This window comes from Zootoca vivipara, chromosome 6 (assembly GCF_965207765.1).
Source record: "Zootoca vivipara chromosome 6, rZooViv2.hap1.1, whole genome shotgun sequence".
Lineage (NCBI taxonomy): Eukaryota > Metazoa > Chordata > Lepidosauria > Squamata > Lacertidae > Zootoca > Zootoca vivipara.
Genome location: NC_142589.1, coordinates 55,843,823 through 55,866,200, shown reverse-complemented (window position 1 = coordinate 55,866,200; position 22,378 = coordinate 55,843,823). Strand labels below are relative to the sequence as shown.

The 22,378-nt window shown below is 47.8% G+C and overlaps 1 protein-coding gene across 1 annotated transcript in view; it reads right to left on the bottom strand.

The window, feature by feature from the left end:
* The window catches only part of ADGRB2 (adhesion G protein-coupled receptor B2), a 163,314-nt gene that overhangs the window by 5,620 nt on the left and 135,316 nt on the right, over positions 1-22,378 (bottom strand). Inside the window, exons 19-27 of the mRNA XM_088672247.1 lie at positions 19,464-19,614; positions 15,176-15,245; positions 14,351-14,417; positions 13,850-13,935; positions 11,052-11,150; positions 6,198-6,369; positions 3,970-4,065; positions 2,561-2,600; positions 980-1,644 (exon numbers count right to left, since the gene is read on the bottom strand). Of these exons, the coding sequence (XP_088528373.1) occupies positions 980-1,644; positions 2,561-2,600; positions 3,970-4,065; positions 6,198-6,369; positions 11,052-11,150; positions 13,850-13,935; positions 14,351-14,417; positions 15,176-15,245; positions 19,464-19,614 (1,446 nt within the window). The remainder of the gene's footprint in view (positions 1-979; positions 1,645-2,560; positions 2,601-3,969; positions 4,066-6,197; positions 6,370-11,051; positions 11,151-13,849; positions 13,936-14,350; positions 14,418-15,175; positions 15,246-19,463; positions 19,615-22,378) is intronic.

The window sequence follows — 22,378 nt, the reverse complement described above, 5'->3', positions numbered from 1 at the left end:
TGGAGCAGCAGAAAACAACCTTTTACCCTCCTCTATATGACATCCTTTTATATCATATCACCCCTTAACCTTCTCTTCTCTAGGCTAAACATACCCAGCTCCCTAAGCCGTTCCTCATAAAGCATTGTGCCCTCCAGATTTTTGGACTACAACTCCCATCAGCCACATTCCAAAGCATCTGTAGGGAACTAGGATGGCGAAGGCTGTAATACAGAAAGGACACTCTCCCTCCACACAATTCTAACCCTTGCTGCTTGGTGCCAGCACCTCTACTTTCAATGGGTGTAGTGATGCTACAAACTTAAAAATAACATCATAATTGCTCACCTGCGGAACCCTGAGGACTGTAGCTGTGCAAGAACTAGGCTTGTGTATCAGCTGGGGAGCTATGACTCTAAACTGATATACTGTAATTCAGTATTGTTTGCTGCAGATTGGCCTTTACATCCTTTGGAACATTCCTCAGCCATTGTATTAATTCATGCACTCCCCTCTTTTGTGCCACCCTGTATTCATGCTCAAGCCACCAACTTGTGCATCCTTCTATAGATTTACCTGCACAGACATAGATTTTTCACACATTCATACCCTCTCTTCTAGCAGGTGCATAGTTTATTCTTTTTGTATACCGCTTTGAGGTTTTATTACAATCAAGCAGCATATACATCTTTTCAAATAAATAAATAAATAAATAAATAAATAAATAAATAAATAAATAAATAAAGTGGTGACCTGCAGATAAATACAGCTGTAGGCATGCAAACTCGATACCCATTCCCACTTTGAGAAAGCACCCTCTACACCAACCTTGCTCCCGCCAGCTACAGACAGCACAGCACTGTATTGGCCAGAGGCGATGAAAGTTGCTGTCCAACATACTTGGTAGGTGATACATTGGGGAAGGCTGGCCTACATGCTGACTGCCTCCGCACGTCATCAAACAGGCTCCCGCCCCGCTCCCGCCCACTGCCGCTCTTACCTCCAGGGAGCCCACCTTCATGGCGGAGCCAGGCACAGTGCGTGGCATGGTGCGGCTGCGCTCCGACAACTCTGAGGCCAAGATCTGCCGTACAGTTGGGTGCTGCTTGAACTGGAGGCCGTAGGGGTGCTTGACCGTCCCGTACGGCTGGTTCAGGTTCACATTGATGTGGTCCATGGAGGCAAAGCTGGGGTAGGCTTCGGCTTCCATGGGGTGGCGGCCCTTGGCCAGGCCCGGCGCATCATCCAGTTTAATGTTGAGCTTGCCCTCCTCCCTGGTGAAGGGCTTAAGGCTCACTGTCCGCCGCGGCAGCACCATGTAGTTGCTCTCCAGGGTGGCCTCCTGTGGCCGCAGCCACCCGTAGTCCAACTGCCGCAGGCTGCTGTCACCACACAGGTACACCGCCCCCCGAGCTGGGTCCAGGTTGACGTCCTTCTTGGCAGGAGGGTCATTGAGCTCGTTGAGCCCTTTCACCACGTTGTGTGTCATTTTGGGCACCTGGACCAGGATGGAAGTGGGTGGGATATTCCCAGGAAGGGTGGAGAAGCCCAGGCTGCCCTCGGAGCTGGTGTTGAGCTTCGGATCCTCGTCCCCATCCAGAGAGATGCGCGACAAGGTGCTCGTGATGGTGGCTGGGTTGCACGTGTTAACCTCTTTGAAGAGGACTGGGAGGGAAGTGGACAGTCAAACGGAACATGCAGCAACAGTTTCTGGGAGAATTAAGGGGAACACCTGCACTTAGGGAATGCTTCAGTCTGCGGGTTTGGGGCCGGGTGGGAAGGAAGGAAGGTGGAAAAGGCCCTTTAGTGGGAACGCATCTCAGTCTGAAGAGCACACCAGGGGAGGGTTTTAGCTGGTGCTGTTGACATAAATGGAGGTAACAAGAGCGTTTTTTTTCAGGAACCTGGAGATCCAGGTGTGCTTAAAGAACGGCAGGCCAGAAGAACCTGGAAGATGAGGTGGAACTGTCTCTGGGAACCTCTGGGCATGCAAAAGCTGCGAGCTGGCATTTGCTAGCCTGGTGCCCTCCCAATGTTTTGGTTTTCAGTTCTCATCTGCCCCAGACAGCATAGCTATACAACGCTGGGGGAGATGACAGCATGGTCATGCTGGCTGGGGCTGATGGGAACTGGGTGTGCAAAATATCTGGAGGAGACCAGGTTGGCAAAGACCATGGAATTGAAATTGTGAGCTGGGTAGATGACATGGCACAGGGGAGTTCCTTGTGGCCAGTTGTGAATACTGGGTGTGGTGATTAATCGGAAGCCCTCTGAGCCTTAAGCTGGAAACTCATGGGACTGACAGCTAATCTATTTTGTCACCAGCTTGACCTAGCCCTTCCTATTTCCTTCCTGCCTGTGGAATGTGCTGTTTCTGGGGGGCTCAGGGGCTGGTTGCCTAGCATAGGACCATCCTTGCCAAAAACTAGGCTCCTGATCCCTCTTCCCTATGGAGACCCATGTTCTGCAATGTCCTCAGAAAGAACTTTAACTGGCCCCTTCCCTATTCGATGATAAGCTCTTCCCAAAGCCTCCCTGGCTGACCCATATGAGTGCCAGAGAGAAAGGAAGAGGGACTCACCTGTCTGACACGCCAGGTCAACATCCTTTTCAAAATCTGTCTATAAAAACACAGAAAGAGGGGGAGAAAGGGAGAGAACGAAAGAGAGACGAGAGAGGAAGCGAGAGGAAGAGATAGAGAGAAGGTGGGAGTGGAGAAATGAATGCATCATGGGCAACAAAGGTGGCTCAGTGATGTTCCTTGAAAGGCACCTTTGAGCCTTTCAAGAGGCATAAATATTACGTTGGAGAAGGGAGACGGAGTGCTTTTTGAACATTTTTAGGGAGTTGCAGCCAACTACGTTCTACTCAGAGCACTCAAGTAAATCAGTGGGCTAAGTTAGTCAATGCCTCTACTCTGAGTAGGCCTAGGATTGACTAAAACACTTTCTCTTGGTGATGCCATATAAAACCCACCCACCCAATCAAGCTCAAATGATTGTGCTGTATTTTCCTGTTCATACACAACATGGTGGTGTTAAAATCTGACAACTGATTGACTACCGTGTTTCTCATATTTTAAGACACGTCTTATATTTATTTTTTCCTCAAAAAAACACACTATGGCTTATTTTCAAGGGGTGTCTTATTTTTTTCCTCCTCCTCCTGCCGCGGCCGGCATTGCTGCTGCGCCTATCACTATGTCTTATTTTCGGGGTATGGCTTATATTCCTTGAATGCTTAAAATCCTGCTATGGCTTATATTATGGGTATGTCTTAAAATATGAGAAACAGGGTATATATATATATATATCTCAAACAAAATCCAAAATGGCAGCAATATTATTTCCAAAATGGCAAGTTTTGCCACCTTGGATGTGTTGAAAGGCTAAACCATAGTGGCCAAGGTATGCAAGCTATGCAAGTCAGTGATTTAAGTCTCAGTAAACATAACCTCCCTAAATCAGTCTTCCCTAACCTGGTGCCCTCCAGATGTTTTGGACTAGGACACCCATCAGTCCCAGTCCCCCTTTGTTTCTCCTCTGTAATAATAATAATAATAAAACATTGGCTTAGGCCACAGAGCACTTGTAAGAATCACTGGCAGTATATGTGAAAACACTTGTGGGAAGCATTATATAAGCACAGACTATTTCTTACTGTGTGTGCCCAGAAAGGTTCTAGCTCAGGCACCCCCAAACTGCGGCCCTCCAGATGTTTTGGCCTACAACTCCCATGATCCCTAGCTAAGAGGACCAGTGGTCAGGGATGATGGCAATTGTAGTCAAAAACATCTGGAGGGCCGAAGTTTGGGGATGCCTGTTCTAGCTCATGTCAGCATCAGCGAATATCCCATCAAGGAGGACTCAGCCAAAACATGCTTGCAAAAGCATAGAAGGGGATGCAGGGGGGGGGAGTGCAACACCCTTTGTGCACAAGTGACCAGTCCTCCCTCCCCCACCCTACAACATGGGCCCCACACTCACTCACCATGATCTGGACTTGCCCATTCTTGCAGGAGTCAGGGGAGTTCTCATTCTCATCACTCTTGCACACTCCGATCTGGCACTTCACCACATCTTGTACCTGGGAGAGGCACAGACAGGCAATGTGGTCTCAAGTCTCTGGAGGGCTCAGACCTTCTCCCTCACTCTGGCTCCTGTTCTGTTGCCACTTCCTCCACCAACCAGAGTCAACACTGGCGGTAGAGGGGATCAACTTCCACCTCCGCCTGTTGGCTAGACCAGGAGTGGGAAACCTTTTCAAACCCTGAGGGCCACATTCCCTCGTAGGCAACCTTTCGGGAGCCGCATGCCAGTGACTGCGGGAGGGGGGAAGGGGAGAGATGCAGAAGTGGGCGGAGCAAGATGGAGGTGCTTGAGCTGTGGGCGGCATGTGCTCGGGGATTTGCATCAGTTTCTGCTTCTGATCGTGCAGCAACACATTTCCTACTGCTGCCTATACACTGTTACCTTGGGAGTATTTGTGAGCTAGCATCAAGCCTCCCTTCACCCCCACCATGCTTTTTTTATTAGTCTGCATAAATTATGACTTGCTCAGCTTGCGTGCCTAAAGCATACCAGCCGTTTCGGGCGAGCTTCTTAGCACCCCGGGGCCAGCCTTAATGCCGCTGAGCGACCAAATCTGTGGCAAGGATGTGGCCGTTAAAGCTCCTCGCTCCTGACAGGAGAGTGAGGGATGTGGAAAGTAGCTGGCAGCCGCAGGCGCTGAATGGGCCACCTCTGCAGGGCCTGTGTTTTATGTTTATGGAGCAGTCGCTCACCACCCATCGTGCGAAGATAAATGGGGGAGTGTAAAAAGTCAAGGGTAGGGAGAAAGACTCTGGTCTACAGAGTGCATATGGATGAAATACGAAGAAGGGTGACTCCACGTAGGCTTAGGGAAATGTAGCCAAATCTCCACCCGTGTCCCAGACAGCCATTAATTGGACTGACTGATTTAGAACCTGAGCAAATGAAAGTGGCTTGGGATGGCAAAGGCCATTTATTTATTTTTTGCTTCATAAAAATTATATACTGCTTGATAGTAGGAAAAAAACTTCAAAGCTTTGAACAGTGTGTGTGTGTGTGTGTGTGTGTGTGTGTGTGTGTGTGTGTGTGTGTGGAATAAATACATTGGGGGGGATTCTCCTTCCCTGTGTCCCATCAAAAAGACTGCCCCCTCTGTGTAGGCCAGGGGTGGGGAATCTTAGGCCCAGGGTCCAAATATGGCCCTCCAGGCCTCTCCATCAGGTCCATGGACCTCCCAGGCCACACCCCTCTATAGCTCTGTTTGCCCGCCAGGTATGCAGGTGTAAACTTCTGGCCTGTGCATGGCTTGCATGTAGGCTATGTTGCTGCTATTTCTCCCACTTTTTTTACCTCTGGCCACATCTACCACTAGTATGTGGCCCCTGGAAGGCTGCCCCTGAGGGAATGTGGCCTATGGCCTGCAAGAGGTTGTTCACCTCAGTGGAAAACAGTGATTCCCAACCACTAGACAGGAAAGGTCGACTTATTATCTAGATGAAAACTGGATAAACCTGTTGTTCTTAAAGGGTTACAGCTGGGCTGAAATTTTCCATCCCCAGGAAAAATGGGAGCACCAGCAGGGGCAGACTTAAGTGGTTTTTATTTGGAGGGGGTGTCAAAAAGTTTTCTGTATATGAACTTATTGACAGAGAAGGAAAAAGGCTTGAGGGTTGGTTTTTTTAGATGTCTGTTAAACCAGCCTAATTTTGAGAGGCCAACTACAAATTGGAGAAATGTATTATTACATCCCACTTTTTTCTTTCAAGGTGGTGTGCATGGCTCCCCCCCCCTCATTTTACCATCACAAGAACCCTGTGAGGTATATTAGGTGGAGAGATGATGACTGGCCCTGGTCACCCAATGAGTTTCAAAACCCTGGTATGCCATGTCCTAGCCCAGCGTTCTAACCACTACACAACAACGGCTCTTGGAGAGGAGGCACCCATCAGTTGGTTAGAGTGTGGTGTTGATAATGCCAAGGCTGCAGGTTTGATCCCCATATGGTCTACCAGCACATCCTTGCATCTTCGTACTGCATCTAAAGGGTCCCTTACAATTCTATGATTCTGTGATCTCTCCTTCATGTGTTTTGTGTTTGTCCGTTAAAATAATGACTCGGGAAAGAGAGAGCACAGCAGGAGGACACCCAATGAAAGTCCCAGCACATTGGCAGTGCATGTCGCCCACCTCTCTGCGCAGAAAGCAGTGGACCGTGATGATGACGAAGCCCTGGACCGAGTTGAAGACTGCAAAGAGGACCTGGAAGAGGATGGAGCGCCGGTCGGTCATGGCGAGCACAGCCGACATCCAGGTGAGCGCCAGCAGGGGAAGGACCACGCAGGAGCTCCATAGCGATGCCCTGGGAGGGGGGCGGGAGGGGAGAAGGTGTGAGAGAGAGGTGCAGGAGCCAATCACAAAGGAGAAGGGGAATGCACACAGGCCGGGTCACCCATGCCAACCGACAAGAGCCCCTTTGCATACGATTGGTAGGTGACCAAAGGAGTTTGGGAGGGGGCAGAAGGTGATGGCAGGAAGCAGTTTAGTGCTGGCAGATGTGCATACATGAAGCAACATGGCAGAGGGTGGAGGGTTCCAGGAACATACAGATCTGTTCAGTTATGCTTATATTTCTAGAGAGACACCATGGAAAATGTATGGGTTCCCTGCTTCCTTCAGTGAAGGAACTTGTCCCTTAGGGCTTTATGTTGGAGCATGGCCATTAGATACACCTTCCCATGTCTAGTGGATTCTGGTGGCCTTTAATGATGAGGACCACGAGGAAGACCAAGGTACCCCTGCATGTAGCAGCTTGGTTATTTTCCTTTCCTTCATTTTTAACCACCTCAGCCTTGTCTTAGCCACATCTCAGCTTCTCACCTCAGTCCCCCAACCCATCCTAACTTATCTGCCACATAGCTTTGCCTGTCTGGGCAACAGCCACATGACCTCTGCACCTTTTCCTTGCAGTACGTCAGGGGTTGCTAGGGGCCTGATCTGCCACACTGCCTGCCATTTTTCCTGCCCCACCCTCTGCAGCACCTACCAATTGTGGGGGTAGCAACAATAACAAAAATCAAATTTGGGGGGGGAAAGCGGCTCCTCCATGCATATCAGTGCCCTGATGGGGACACAAACCTGGTCATCAGAGTGATCATTTGATGACAAGGGAGGGTGCAATAACCCATGTCCTCAGCTGATCTTCCTGGATTAGATGAGAAACGGGGGTTGTGTGTACCCTGTAAGACTTAGGGATGTCCACACCAACTTCTGGCATGTGGCCCCTGGAGGGTGGGCCAAAGGTAAATGAGGCCCTCAGGCCACAAACTGTTAGCCACCCCTTTGGTAAGCAATAAATAAATGTAATTGCAGCCTTGGCAATATCAGGATCCCGGTATCCAAGAACTGGGGCGAAACTGGGATTTGAATTTCTGTGAGGCCTATGCATTTGCTCCCATCTCTGTCTACACTGACTGGGCACCCTCCTGAGGGTTTATTTCTTCAGCGACACCATCGGGTCAAACTAGACAAGATGGTGAGAGATCCATAAGCAGCTTTTTCAATAGGATGTAGGCTTCACAGAGGCCCAGAAAGGGACTGGGAACTGGATAGGTCAGGAGGTTAAGGAATAACTGCAACCTTTGCCCTCACCATGCCCCACCCCACAATCCAATGAGTATGTTACCCAGTGCTCCCCCCCTTAAAAATGTTTAGGGGTACTTGCATTTTGACGCCAGAAAATCACCATTTTATAGTTCAAATTGGGTAAAAGGTGTACAGTAAATGGACAAAAGTACAAAGATTCACAAAATGTTTAGGGTGTATGCATCCCCTTGCGTCATCCCAGAAAAAAAAGCACTGGCTGTATCACATTTTCTGTAGAGGTATCCTAATTGTTAAGAAGGGGTTGTCGTGCAACGCGACTGCACTTTTCTTTTTCTAAGATGAGAACTGTCCATATCAAAACACCTCCTCCCCAAATTGCACATCTGGACACATTTGAGTGGGGTGAGGAGGAATGTAAAAATAAAATCCATTTTAGAGCTGCTGTTTAACTCCATGCACATTGCCCTCTTTGCCTTTCCAGATCAAAATGGAAACTTTTCCCAGATATGATGGATTCCCTTCATTTTCTCTCTGTCATGCAGAGAGAGAGAGAGAGAGAGAGAGAGAGAGAGAGAGAGAGAGAGAGAGAGATGAGAAAAGGAAGGCAGCCGCAGCTCATGCATGTGATTAATTAGACCTAACTATCTTTTAATTCTAACGTCTCCTCTTGTGCTTTGTTCGGCTGTTAAAAGGCTCATTATAGGAAATGCAAAGAAACAGGGAGAATATAATCGGGAGAAGACACTATGAAGGGGAAGTGGATGGATCCGAGTGGTGCCTATTGCCAGTTTCCCAAACATCACCTGAAGGTTTGTTTCCACCAGTGCATTTTGCTGTTTGCATAGTCCCTCGCTCCCCAATTTGTTGAGGGTCCTGATTTTGGTCTTGCAAGAAAGCGCAGCCCACCAGGCAAGGCTCCTGCACAAGCCTTGTCAAGGGCAGGACAGACAGAACTATAAGTAAGGATGCCAGAGAATCCAGTCGTAAAAGGAAATGGGGACAGAAACTTCCGTAATTCACGTGTTTTGTGCAAGGTCTAAAACAGAAACCATACAAGCCAATACAAGCAGAAGCTATTGTTCATTCTTTAGCCCGCAAATGTTACATAAAAAGTTATATTCTTTTCTGCACTGTTTGTGACATTTCCCTTCCGTGGAAATGCATCAGAATTAATTATGTCAGTTTTGGCTAATGCTGATAGTGAGAAACATAATGTAGGTTTTAGTGGAAGCCAAACTGTAGAGGAACGGAAATGGTGCTGATTGCGATTTGCTCAGAGAAGAGCAAATTCTGAAGCAGAGCTGCGTTTCAGTTTGCGTACCGTTTCAGGAAGTGCAAATGTGGTAGGTTCACATTAAAATGCAAACAGAATGGATTTCTGCCCCATCCCTGGTGGGTGCCAACCGGGCCTAATTCTAGAGGCTTATAAGAGTAATCAATTTGAAAGAGGAGATGGAGGAACTCCATGCTGCCCAACTCTCACCTCCCCCCAGGTAGGTTGGACAAGCCGGTACATGGTTTCTGCCCTGCTGCCAAAATAATTTCCATCTGAAGCAATTCACACATAAGGGGATTTTTCAAAAAGTGCTTCTTCAGCAAGTTTTTTTTTTTTTGCTGCCTTTAAAAATTAAAAAACCCTTAAGCCACAGTCACTTCGCTTCCCTGCTCATCTCCCTGCAGCAAGCCCAGATGCCGCTGGCAACAGACCTCGGAGCAGAAGAGCAACTGATGGCAGCGGAGTCAGTGTGTGGAGGGGGGGTGTAGTTTAGCCTCAGGGCCTTGCAGGTACTGAGGAAGAGCAGGTGGCTCACAGTCCTTCCTGGTGGAGAGAGCAAAAAGGAGCAGAGTGACATTCTATGGCTCTACTACTGCAGCTGTTCTATTGAAGAGCTTGGCCCAAACATAATGCAGCGTCTGGGAACGCCTTGTGGGCACCCTAAAAGGGCACTAAACAAACCGTTCATCAATTCATTAGATTTTTTAAAAATAGTTTTTGAAAGTGTCTTAAAAAAAAAAGACCTGAAGGAGTTTTGACAGTTCAGTGGAGAGAAGGCTCTGAGGTGATAAATTCAACTGCACAAGCATCCCTCTTGACTGCCATTGCCGTTTGGGTGAAGGCCAGACCTACTGGCTGCTTCTTGCAAATAGTTTTGGCAGTGCTGAAAAACATCTTCCATTTCAAAAAATAAAACAAAAAAAATGATGTTGGTTTTTCAGCACTACTGGCAAATGAAGTGTTTCCTCTGTTCTTTAAACTGCCCTCTCTTACGAACGTCCTCCATGACATCATGGAGCCAAATTCTGCATCATCAACATAATGACATCTCATTTGCTGCATGATCTAGGTCTGCAGCCTGGTGTCCTCTGGATGTTTTGTCCTACAACTCCCATCAGATGTGCTGGCTAGGGCTAATGGGAGTTGTGGTCCAAAAAATCCTGGGGGACGTTGATCTAGGTGACAGATTCAGGAAGGAGGAGGTAGGAGCATCCTAGGAAAGGCAGCACAGAGGTGAAAATAGCCACGTGAAGGGACTATGGCGCCGCCACACAGGGCATAGGGCATTTGTAGAGCCTCGGTGCTTTGGGGGATGAAGTTCAACCCCACTGAAATGGCAGCTTCCAGCCTGAAACCAAGAAGCCCTGGTTTGGCAAGGAAAGAAGAGGTTTCAGTGGTGGAAAAGTGTATGTGCTCTGCATGCAAAGGTCCAAAGTTCAATCTAAGACATCTCAAAGATTGAGAATCACAGGAATTCAGAAAACAGAGACCCTGGGAATTGGTTGCCAGCGCCAGAGTAGATAATAGTATGTGGTAGGGGTGGGGAATTGGATCTGGCCCATGAGCTGCAGGTACTTACCTCCCCCACCCCCCAGAGGGGCCAAGTTAAACAGTTGGATGGGGTCACCCCCTCCCTGCCATCTGACAGCAGATCCATTTCCCTTGGCCTAATCACAGCAGTGCTGTTGCTTGCAAAGGCACAAGGCTTTCTTTGTAGGTACCTGAGCAAGCCCTACTTTTGACGTGAGCCACATCTTTACCTGCCCCTTACCTGGCATCACATAGGAGCAGGTGGGTGTGGCTTGGCTGAAACAGCCTTGTGGGCTGTATGGGGAGGCCTGGTGGACCTAATGAGATCCAGAGGCTGGAGGTTCCCCCTCACTGCTCCATGGTATCCATCAACCAGCACTATAAAGAGGCTCTGCAGGATCAAAAGTAATTGCTAGCTAAGGAATTGTGCCTTAAGTAAACGTTAGCAGTTCCCGTGAGAGCAGCTGGCATTTCTAACAGTAAAATTACAGAGCCCAGCCGAGTGAAAGAAAAATTTAGCACCCATCAACATGCACTGTCAACAAAGGAGAGAGAGAGAGAGAGAGAGAGAGAGAGAGAGAGAAGGCAGCCAGCAGAGCAAGTTTGTGAGGTGGACAGAGAGAGAGACTAACATGGCGCTGTTGGCAGTGGCGGTGAGCAGGGCTGTGCTGGAGACCACACCACACTTGGTACATTTCAAGAGCAGGCTGCCACACGGGGGATCCTTGAAGCTGAGGGTGGTCCCAGTTCCACACCAACCAACATGCATTATGTTGCACCCACCAGCCCATCAAGGTGTGGAAGTGAAGAGGCACAGCAAGAAGAAAAAGTAGCCAGAAGGAAAAGGAGGCAACAAGGCAACAAGACCGACAGGAGGAGGAATGGGGAGAAAGCAATTGAGGAGGGGGAAAGAGAAGAGAGAGAGAAAGAAAGAGAGAGCTGGGTTAGTTGCAGGAAGCACGGCTTGTTAATGTCCAGCATGAAGCAAGGCAGGCAGAAATTCAAGGGCAGAATCTAGCCCCTTTGGCAGGTGCTGAAGAGGAGGGGAAAGGCTGCCTTTTTGGGAGAGAGGGTGGGACTTGGGATTATCCCTCTTCTATCTCAAGCTGTGCCATACACACTCAGCAATGTCTCTTGGCATTCCAAGCAACAGGCAGAAGCTGAGCCCTCCTCCCTGCCACTTCACCATCAACTGAAGCTCTGCTGCCCCAGAAGCTTGGAATGAGGTGTTCTTAAAATGAGGGTTTGAGCTTTTTGCCACTGTGTGTGTGAGAGAGGGGGGGGCTGTACGATCAGGGCAGGAACACTCTACACAGTGGGCCACTGGTGTCTGCACATGGCAAAAATGGCACTTTGAGGGTGAGACCTGGACAATTTGGTCACCCAACCCTCTAAGTTTGGCTTGCACAGCTGAGCCCTGCTGATGACAGGCATGCTGCTTGCCCCAATGTCTCGTCCCCAAAATAAATTTGGGTTTTTGAATTTTCATTACTTAATAAGCTTTTCAAAGGCTTGATTTGCTCAAAAATCCCATTTAGGGGCTGCCCCCCATTTCCTTGAAGAGGAAGACAAGGCCTTATTTTGGAGAAGGACAAGCAGATAATGAGTTCCCATCAACATGCAGTCAATGCACAGTGTGCCTTTTCCCACGGGGGATTGTGGGGCTGTTGATCCTGAGCAGGAAATGCCATTCCCTAGGAGAGTTTCTGTTCAAGGGAGTCCTCCAATGCATGTTACCTTCCTCCCTTCTTCATGGTAGGGGGCTGGCAGGGAAATACAGTGCTGGGATATTAGTCAGTTCCACTCTGAGTCAGACTCTATTCAAAGAGGGGCCTTGAACAATTTATAATGGCCTGCCTCATTCAAGTTGGGGGGGGGGAGTGTTCTTTCAAACCTCCCCCATTTCTAAAAGTAATTTTATATACACACATTTATGCATGCATGCACACAGACTCACATACATGCACATTCCCATTCATTATTTTAATCTCTCTAGGACTCAGAATAGGAAGGGAAAGTGGAGTAGATGTTTTATTGCCATCATTAACTCTGAGCAAAGCCACCATGGGGTGAGTTTAGCAGTGCATTTTTTCAGGGCTTACTTTCTCAACCTAAACCCACTGTTCTCAGCTAAGCCAGCCAGTGTTTCCAGCAGCTATTGCAGCTGCTTGTGGAGAGCCCCCTCGTAACCCTTCCTCCTAGCATTGCTGCTGTGTTCCAGCTTGCTCACCCTCCCCCCAACAGAGCCTAGCTTCTTGGGTTTGAAGCTGCATCGGAGAACAAGTGGGCTCTCAGCAGGCAGTTGTAGCAGCTGTTGGAACAGCTAGCTGCTACAGGCACCTGGAGGCTTCACACCATGTGGCACTCTGTTTGCAAGTGCTTGTGTGAAATAGGGCTTGGAGGAGTAGATGCTCTTTTCCCTGAAGTAACAAAAAACTGGTAAGTAAGTGAAGTCTTTGCAACCACGCAGGCAGCATGCAAACCTCCCTTGGGAACTCAGAGTTACCTTGTCTTTCTGAGTTGGTAAAAGTGCATTTCTGATGCTTTCCTCAAAACGGAATCATCCAGATGCATTGGATTATAACACCCATCAGCTCCAACCAGCATGGCTATGCTGGATGGGACTTATGGGAGTTGTAGTCCAATACATCTGGAGGGTATCAGTTTGGGGAAGGCTGTATTACACCCAAAAAAGCTAAGGTCACAGTGGATTCAGAAGTGGCAGTATGTGTATGCATGTGTCTGTGATATCAAGGGAAGTTAAAACACTTTCCAATACGACTAGCAAAGCAGACTGCATTGGGGTTTTTTTGTGCATCTGTAAGTTGCCACCAAATTTTCTTGGTGAACTTGGAGGTCCCTGCTTAGAAAACATAAACGCCCTTCCACATCAAAACAAAGGCCCATTTAGTCCTGCATTTCTGTACTCACAGCGGGAAGTCCGCAAGCAGGACTTGAGGGCAACAGCAATCTCTCCGCTCAAGCTCCCCAGTGAGTGATATTCACTGGGATACCGCCTCCAATACTGGAGGCAGTACACAGCCAAAAGCAGTTCACCAGATGGGATGGAGCCACTATGCTAGCTTCCCAGCAGGTGAGTCACTATTACTTACTGGGAGAGAGCCCCTTCTGCGTATAGCCAACATGGCTGGTAGCCAAATATCCATATTAAATATTTTCAGAATCTGCTGTAAGAATCAAATTGCTGGGATTTCTCCCTATGGAAGGGTAATGGGGTGGGCTCCCCCTCCAAAAATAAACCTTTATATTTTGCTCAGCAGGAGACAAGCACTCTTCCTTCCTACATCATTGCCCCACCACATATATAGCACCTTGTTCTCCTGCCAGGTACACTGGCTTCAGCATTTTGTCACAAAAAGAGTGTCTGGAACTGGTTTGTGCAGTGTGTGTTTGTGGGGGGTGGGCTTACCCAGCTCGCTGCTTTTTGGACTTATCTGAGATGCCATCCCGAGACATGAGCTTGTTGAAGACGATGATTCCGATCAGCATGTTGACCTGGCAGTGGGGAGAGAGAGAGAGAGAGAGAGAGAGAGAGAGAGAGAGAGAGAGAGAGAGAGAGATCCACAATCAGCAACATCCACAGGGCTATCTAATTTCTAGGCCCCTTAAAATTCACATTGCAACAGGCAGCTGTTAAATGAAAAAAGATGCCTCAAAGCGACTTACAAGTCCATAAAATCCAAAAACAGCCCCTTTAAAAGCAAAAAAAACCAACAACCCTACAACAATGAAAGCGAAGGGCATATCAACAAAATTTCTTAAAGTGCTCAACCCAAAAGGGAGAAAACAATGTGTCTCCTAAAGGCCTTTTGCTCACTGGCATGGAAAGCGATGAAATGGCAGCATAGTAAATGATCTGCAGAACAAGGTAACGGCCACCAACACCACTGGGCAGCATTTGAGCACCTACCAGAACAATCACAGCAGCAGGGCCAACAAAGGCGTAGAGCAGCCCTCCTTCAAGGGACAACCAGCAGCTGGGGAGAGAAGCCAAGAAAGAGGAGGAAGGGTCAAGAAATATCTCAGAGTTTAAGGCTCCTGGATTCCAAGTTTTTAAACAGGGGCAGAAGAAACACTCAATTTTAGTTTCTCGGTTTCTAACTTTTCCATTTTTAAGTTCAGTTCTCCATGTTTCATATTAGTTTGATATATATATATATATATATATATATATATATATATATATATATATATATATACCTCATGAAAATTCACCAGCATTTTAGTGCGAATTTCTCCTTACATAAACACATTTTTGATGGAAGCCACCCAGAGTGGGTGGGGCAACCCACTCAGATGGGCAGAATACTACTACTACTACTAACATTAAGCAACTTTGTCTAATGTGCACATTTCCCCCCAAAGCTATTTTCCCTAATACACAGCATTTTTGCATGAAGTTTTAATGTATACATGCATTTAAATGCAAACATTACCCTAGCACGTGCATTTCCCCCGAGCATTATTTGGCTGGAGATCTGCATTACAATATTTGGAAAAATGTGAACTTTGAGGGTTGACTATGTTTCAGTTCACTTGTTGTTTTGGAAAGTGTGAATTAGGCTCACTGACCTTTAAATGCAAACTGATTTAAATCCTTCCTCCCTATCTATATCTACGCAGCCTGCTCCCATCTCAGATGTGTTGGGGATTCTTAGGTTCTCCTTAGATGTTTCAATTCTCCTCCCCCCTCCCCATTTTATTTTAAGAAGATGAGACAACCTATGGAACCTACTAGCTGGATGTTCCGTATCCTTTGGTCCGAGTAAAGCCAACGGAGACAGCAACTACCAAGGCTGGCAACCCTAGATGGGAAATATAGAGATGAAAATGCAGGTAAAACCACAAAAGAATTCTGCATCTGAAGCACTTTGCGGAGATCCAGCTACCAGGGACGGGTGAACTGGGTCCAAGGGATGGGAAAAGGACCTCCCACACATTTTTTCCCTAAGCATTTGCATAATTAACTGCATTGCAAAATTCAGAGGGCTATGAGATTCTGACTGATAGCTGTGTTCTGCATGCTGTTCAGCAGTTCTGAACTTGGACTGTTGACTAGGTTGATTCACCTTAAAATGCAGCCTGAATAAAATCCCCATCCATTCCTACATCTGACCATCTCACAAACCATCTTGGTTTCTATGAGCAGTCCTTTGGCATAGTCCCAAAATCCCCAGGGGGGTTGAGAGCAAAGAATGCTCACAAAACCCAGCATGATATATTTTTAATGCATCCTTGGAATGGAGGGGGAGAGGTAACTGGCAGCAGGAGATATTTCTGCTTATTACCAGAAGTATGCAGGCCCTCTAAGCTCCTGACCTTGAAGTGACCCTTCTGACCATGCTCAGACCCACCATTTTCTGCTGGGACCAATTGGGCTGATCTGAGTAAACTGCAGGTCCCTTGAGCCCATAAGGAAATTATGTTTCTGAGCATGCTCACCCTGCTTGATAGTGATTATGCCGTGCTTCCAGCGTCAGTTACTTCCCCATTTTGCAATAGTAAGGGTTATTTTTCTTTTCTTCCAAAGCAATGGGGAACTGGCAGGGGAGGGCATTAATGACTTATTCTGAGGATTGACCCAAAAAGGTGTGTGGGTTTGCATGAATCAGGTTCCCCCACCACCACCACAAGCAGTGTTTTTATTCTTGCTGCTTTTGCATTTTGAGTTCCCCTGCCCACAAGTTCTTGCCCCATTCCTGGCACTTGATTCACACAAACCTCTGTAACAAAGTGGTTATAGGGCAGTGTTTCTCAACCTTTTTTGGGCCACGGCATGCTTGTTCCGTGAAAAAAATCACGAGGAACACCACCATTAAAAAATTAAAAAAATTAACTCTGTGCCGCCCTATATTATAATTATGACTGTAAGAAACACTTGCCAAATATTGCTTTCCGGCGGGTCAGCGCTGCCGAGTTCAAAAGATCCGGGTTTCTGATCCACCCCACCCAACCCCGCCGTCCCGTAAGCACCGCCCGCCCGGCCTGGCCTCTCGCCGCTTCCCCGCCCGCCCTCAGCCTAAAAAAGCAAAGCGGGGCAAAGTGTTGAGGGTAGCGCTGCATACCGGGTGGCGTCTCGGTCTGCCTCGCTGCTTTGAAACCGCGACTGCTCCTTCCCTGCGTTTTTCTCCTCTCTCTTTTTTTCTCTTTTTCTTCCCCCCTCCTCCCCGCCTTCCTTCTTTCTTCCTCCCTTTTCCCTCCCTTCTCTTTCCCGCCGCTCCCGGCGGCCACGTCAGTGCCAGGGAACCTCGGAAAGCACGACGGGCTTTCTCTCGGCTCTCACTCGCTCGCTCTGTGCCGTTAGAATGCCGGCTGGGTAAAGCGCGCGCGCCTCCTCAAAATACCGTTGACGGCGCGTGGCAGTGGAGGTTGCCCGGCGACAGTGCATGCGCACGCTTTCTCACGCAGAACGGCAGTTAGCCGCGTGCTCGAGAGAAGCCGGAGCGCACCCGGTGGACAAGGGGCGGAGCCTTGTTGGCCCATGGCCAGTTGCCCGGAGCTGCGGCAAAGGTGCAAAAGAGCCACATGCGGCTCCGGAGCTGCGGGTTGCCGACCCCTGGTCTGTGGAAACTAGAAGTGGCGAAGAAATAGGACGCCCAGGGAGGTGGAGTTCGCAGCTGCAAAATCGCCCTTCTCGTCGCCGCACATCACGGCACACCAGCCAGCCTCTCGCGGCACACTAGCAAATGGAGGAATGTTTGACTTTCTACCAAGAATTCTTTTATTGTGTGGCCCAGTCTTACCTTTGTCTCCCTCCCTACCCACAAGGTTAAGTTTGGGAAAGGGGAGGAGTGAAATGAATAGCAAGCAAAGTTGGCATAGAGGTGAGCTAACTACAGACTGATCTGCTGGATACAAAATGTGCCAAGCCAATCTGCAGAGAGGGCTTTGGCTCACCTTGCAATGGCTCACCTCATAAGTTGGCCTAAGTTTTCCAACCTGCAGGAGTTATTTTCTGAACATTCCCAATTCTGAACATCTGGGGTGCTTCCTGACTGCTGCTGTTTGCAGGTGGGATTTAGTCACCTAGCAGCAACTTCATGTCACACAATTAATGTTGACTGGGAGCTCTTGTGCTACAAAGTCGCTTCCCCAAAAGATATGAGTTATAGTGATAAGGAAAGTGACAAGGAAATGCACTGGAAAGTGTTGGGTAACAGCACTTGCTTTGACACAACAACGTCTAACCTACCCACAAAAGAATCAGAATGAACACTCATTAAACAGTCAATCTCCCTGCAAAAAGTAAGGACACTCAATAAACTGATCTGGAAGCCCCCTTGATGCCATGCCGAGTTCTGGTTTCGTTGCATGTTAGGTGAAGCTTTCATACTCCTTGCACTTCCCAGTTTGTGAAACTCCTCCTTCCAAAAGCAATTGGGTGCAAACAGTGTTTTGCTGAGATCAAAGACTGGCTTTCAATATGCATGCACATCCCTTGACTATCCTGCACCTTGCTGATTGCCTCCATTACCGAAGCATTGTGCTGGTGATGACAGCAGGTGCTGTGAGAATTCCATTTGCAGTGTTAGAAGCTGGCAGTGAGGAAATGCAGGAGGAAGCTCCGCCTCCAGAAGACTGAAAGAGCACATGGCAGCATCCTTTATACAACTGTGAGGGGTTTCACACAGAAGATGAGGAAGACTTGCTGCCTGCTGCCCTACAAGGCAGGACTAGATCTAATGGGCTGAAGTGACAGGAGGGCAGATTTTGGTTGAACATTAGGAAAAGTTAACAGTAAGAGCAATTTGACAAAGGAGGCAATTGCCCAGAGGGGTGAAGGGCTCTCCCTTATGGGTGCTGAGACTATTCTAGTTCTGGATTCCTTGCACAGAGCAGGAGTTGATCAGCCTTCCCCAATCAAAAGCCCTTCAGATGCTTTGACTACAACTCCCATTCGCCTCGGCTAGCACAGGGCTGATGGAAGCTGTAGTCCAAAATACCTGGAGAGCACCAGGCTAGCAAAGGCTGGTCTAAGTGGCCTTAGAAGGCCCCCTCCAGCTCTAGGATTCTGCTGGTTAAGTCATTTGCACCTTCAAGCCACTTCTTGGATGCTATTGCTGCAGTCAGTAAGGTTTGTATCTGATGCACAGGTTCACCTTGAAGCTTTATTATTGTTTATAGCCAATGGCCACGACAATAAAACACACGTGTAAAGAAAGATAATCATCAAAGCAATAAGACAGGGATGAACCCTCACAATACAATAAACAAGATATAAAACATTCATTTGTTAAAAACTTTTCCCTTAACATTTAGCACTGATCCAATTTAGAAAGGCCTCTACAGCTAGTGAAAATATAGTCAACGGATTCTCTTAGATCAGCTAGCAGCCATCTTATTTTAAAAAATCAGCTGGTTGGGCTTGTAAGCAGGACTGAATGGGGAGATTAAATTTAACCTCCAATGAATTATATAAAGAACAATGTAAGATATAGTGCACCATATTCAATTTCACCTGTTCTACATACACAAAAACATTCCTTTTCTGCCCAGTCAGAAAACCTAACAGGCAAATATTCAGTTTGGAATCTAAACTGGGTAAAAGCATGCCTCTCAGGCAAAAAAGGTTAACTCCCACAAATAGGTGGCCCTTTTATCGTCCAGTTTTATTATATGAAATGACAGGCCTACAATTCTTAATGTGCTCCAGACCCAATGTAGTGTGAAAGCCACCAAGCAGTATATTTGTTGCACTGGCAGAATGTTGCTGCACAAGATAAAACACAAGTACTTTACCCAAGATGGTTATGCAACAGGTTGCACCAGAAGAAATAGCTGTTGCATGACCTACTTCTGCTAGCACAACTCTTGTGTTGGATTTCTTTGTTGAGCAACCTTTAAACTCCTGTGGTAGTAGACTGAGAATGTTGGATATGCCCGCAAGCAATGAGTGTTCCTGCGCGAACCAGACCTATAAGACGATTTCCCCTTTCCCTGCGTTATGCCTCCCTGATCCCCCCCCCCCCGAAAAAAATCAGGGAGACAACACTCTGGCTCCAGAAGAGAAGATGCCCTCTTACCCCATCCAAGGCAGAGGAAGCGTTTACGAACTAGGCGTGTCCGGATCCTGCCAATCACAGCCAAGTAGGATTGCCAGGCCTCTGTCAGCACCCAGCAAAAGGAAGAGAGGAAGAAGAAGTGGAGGAATGCAGCAGTCATTGTGCACACACCCTGGAGATTGGGGAAGAGAAGAAAGAGAAGGGAGGGAATGAGAGTCATCAGAATGCAGGAGCCTCCTACATAAATGAGTTGGGTTGTATTCAAGAACAAATGGCATGCATGCACACCCCTTGCAATTGAACACCTTTCCTTGGAGATTCCACTTTCCAAATCTAACTACCGGTAACAATGCTTTTTAGCATTTGCATATTTCAGGAATCAAAAGCAGGGGTGAGTGGAAGGCAGATTGGGATGCTGTGATGCATTATTGCACACTGACTATTCAGGAATTTCATATGAGCCTCTGCACTTGAACCCTCAGGGGGAATTTCCTCCCATACTGGCAGATTTCTGTGTAACTTGCAATAGATCAGAAAGGGTTTGTAACGTGCAACTATTTAACAAGAAGAAAATGACCTAAATTAGGCTGCTGAAATAAAGAGGCAGTGGAAGACAGGAGTGCCTGGCGTGCTCTGGTCCATGGGGTCACGAAGAGTTGGACACGGCTAAACGACTAAACAACAACAACAACCTCAGGAGTGGACTTTTTGTATGTGAAAGGACTGTGAGCTCAATTCAAACAAATTCACGGGCTCAGATGTGCCTCAGAGACACCCTGCTCTTTCTAACTGTATGTTTTTTGCACCTGGCTCTGGTTGACAGAGTGTGAAGTTCTACTAACAATCCAAGTTGATAAGGCAAACTGGGAAGTCTGGCCCAGAAATCCACGACCAAGCAAAGGCATTTCCCTTTCTCACTCTTAGCCACTAGCTTACTGCGTGACTCTGCTTTTCCATGACATTGTCATCACTGATACATTGCTGTGATGTCATCGACCCAAATCACATGGGTCACCTTGACAATCAACTGGATTAAAACAACAGTGTGGACAAATGAGGGTGATGATTGCAAAGGGAAGGAGCAGGACAGGGGAAATCACATGAAGGAAAACAGTATAGGAGCAAACTGAAGGTGTTGAAAATGGGGTGTGCTTTTTGACACTCCTGGAAAAGTCGTACTGTGAAGAAGGAGGCCTTTAAACCTCTGACCTTGCTGCAATGGGCATATTCTAAATGGTGAAGGCATCTGGTGCATGAATGCACACACATGTGCATACAGCTCCTGAAACGCAACACTGTTCACACGGCCCCAGTAGTTTCTCTCGGTTCCTCATTTTTCCAGTTTTAAGCTCAGTTTTCCACATCAATTTGCAAATTCCTTTTTTAAAAAAAGCCCTCATGAAAATTCACCAGCATTTTAGGGCTAATTTCTCCTAAGAGGTACATATTTGCAGTGCTTTTTTTCTGGGGGGGGGGGAACGCAGGGGTACACATACCCCTAAACATTTTGTGAATCTTTGCACTTCTGTCCATTTACTGTATTTATTTTTTCCGATTTGAACTATAAACTGGTGATTTTCCTGAGTCTAAATGAGGGTACCCCTAAACATTTTTAGGGGGTAAAAGCACTGCATATTTGTATGCATTTTTGCATAATACACACATTTTAACACAGTGATTTATCATGATGCATTTTAATGCTGTTTTCACTAATATATGCACTTTTATGTGCATTTTACTCTTGTTGTTGTTTAGTCGTTTAGTCGTGTCCGACTCTTCGTGACCCCATGGACCATAGCACGCCAGGCACTCCTGTCTTCCACTGCCTCCCGCAGTTTGGTCAAACTCATGTTCGTAGCTTCGAGAACACTGTCCAACCATCTCGTCCTCTGTCATCCCTTTCTCCTAGTGCCCTCAATCTTTCCCAACATCAGGGTGTTTTCCAAGGATTCTTCTCTTCTCATGAGGTGGCCAAAGTATTGGAGCCTCAGCTTCACGATCTGTCCTTCCAGTGAGCACTCAGGGCTGATTTCCTTCAGAATGGATAGGTTTGATCTTCTTGCAGTCCATGGGACTCTCAAGAGTCTCCTCCAGCACCATAATTCAAAAGCATCAGTTCTTCGGCGATCAGCCTTCTTTATGCATTTTACCCTAGCATATGAATTTTCAAACAGGTTACATGGCCAGGGAACTGTAGTGCTAGTTTTAAAGTATGGCTGTGTTTCAGAAAGCATGAATTAGGTAGGTTTGCTTTTAAATGTGAACTAAATCAAAGTTCTCCCCCACCCAGGGGTGGAGGAAGGGAGGCGGTGGGGACGGTACACTCCAGGTGTCATCACTGAGGGGGGTGACATTAAGCGCGCCACCCGCCCGTGACTCCCAAGCCTACCCTGAGCTGTTGGGGGAGCAGCCTTCCCCCCCTTCCCTCTTCGTTTTGGCAGCTCAGGGGAAGCTTGGGAGTCGCTGGGGGGCGCTGTTGCCCCCCGCTCCCCGGTTGCTTCCAGGGGGGAGCCTCCCCCGAGCTGTCAAAAGGAAGAGGGAAGGGAGGAAGGCTTCTGGAAAAGCGACACAGCTCCCCCCCCCCGCCCATGAAGCAGCCCACCATGGGTGGCTCGCTCCACCCCCTGGGCATCTCACCCCCTGGGACGCTCGCCCCGTCCCCACGGCCCCACCCCTGGGTGCACAGCAAGTGCGTCACTCTGGGTGCCGAAGCAGCTAGCTCTGCCTCTGCCCCAATCCCTATGTTCATTCGCATATGGGAATTTATTCAAAATAAAATGGGCCCTGTACTCGAAATACACTGCAAGCCCTGCACTGTATCATTATGGGACTGGATTTCAAAGCCTAAGGCAAGCGACACAACCCTCCCTTCCCTGATGCTGGATAAAAACTGGCAGAAGTGGCTGTTGTCCCCACCAGCCTCCACCTTCACGCTT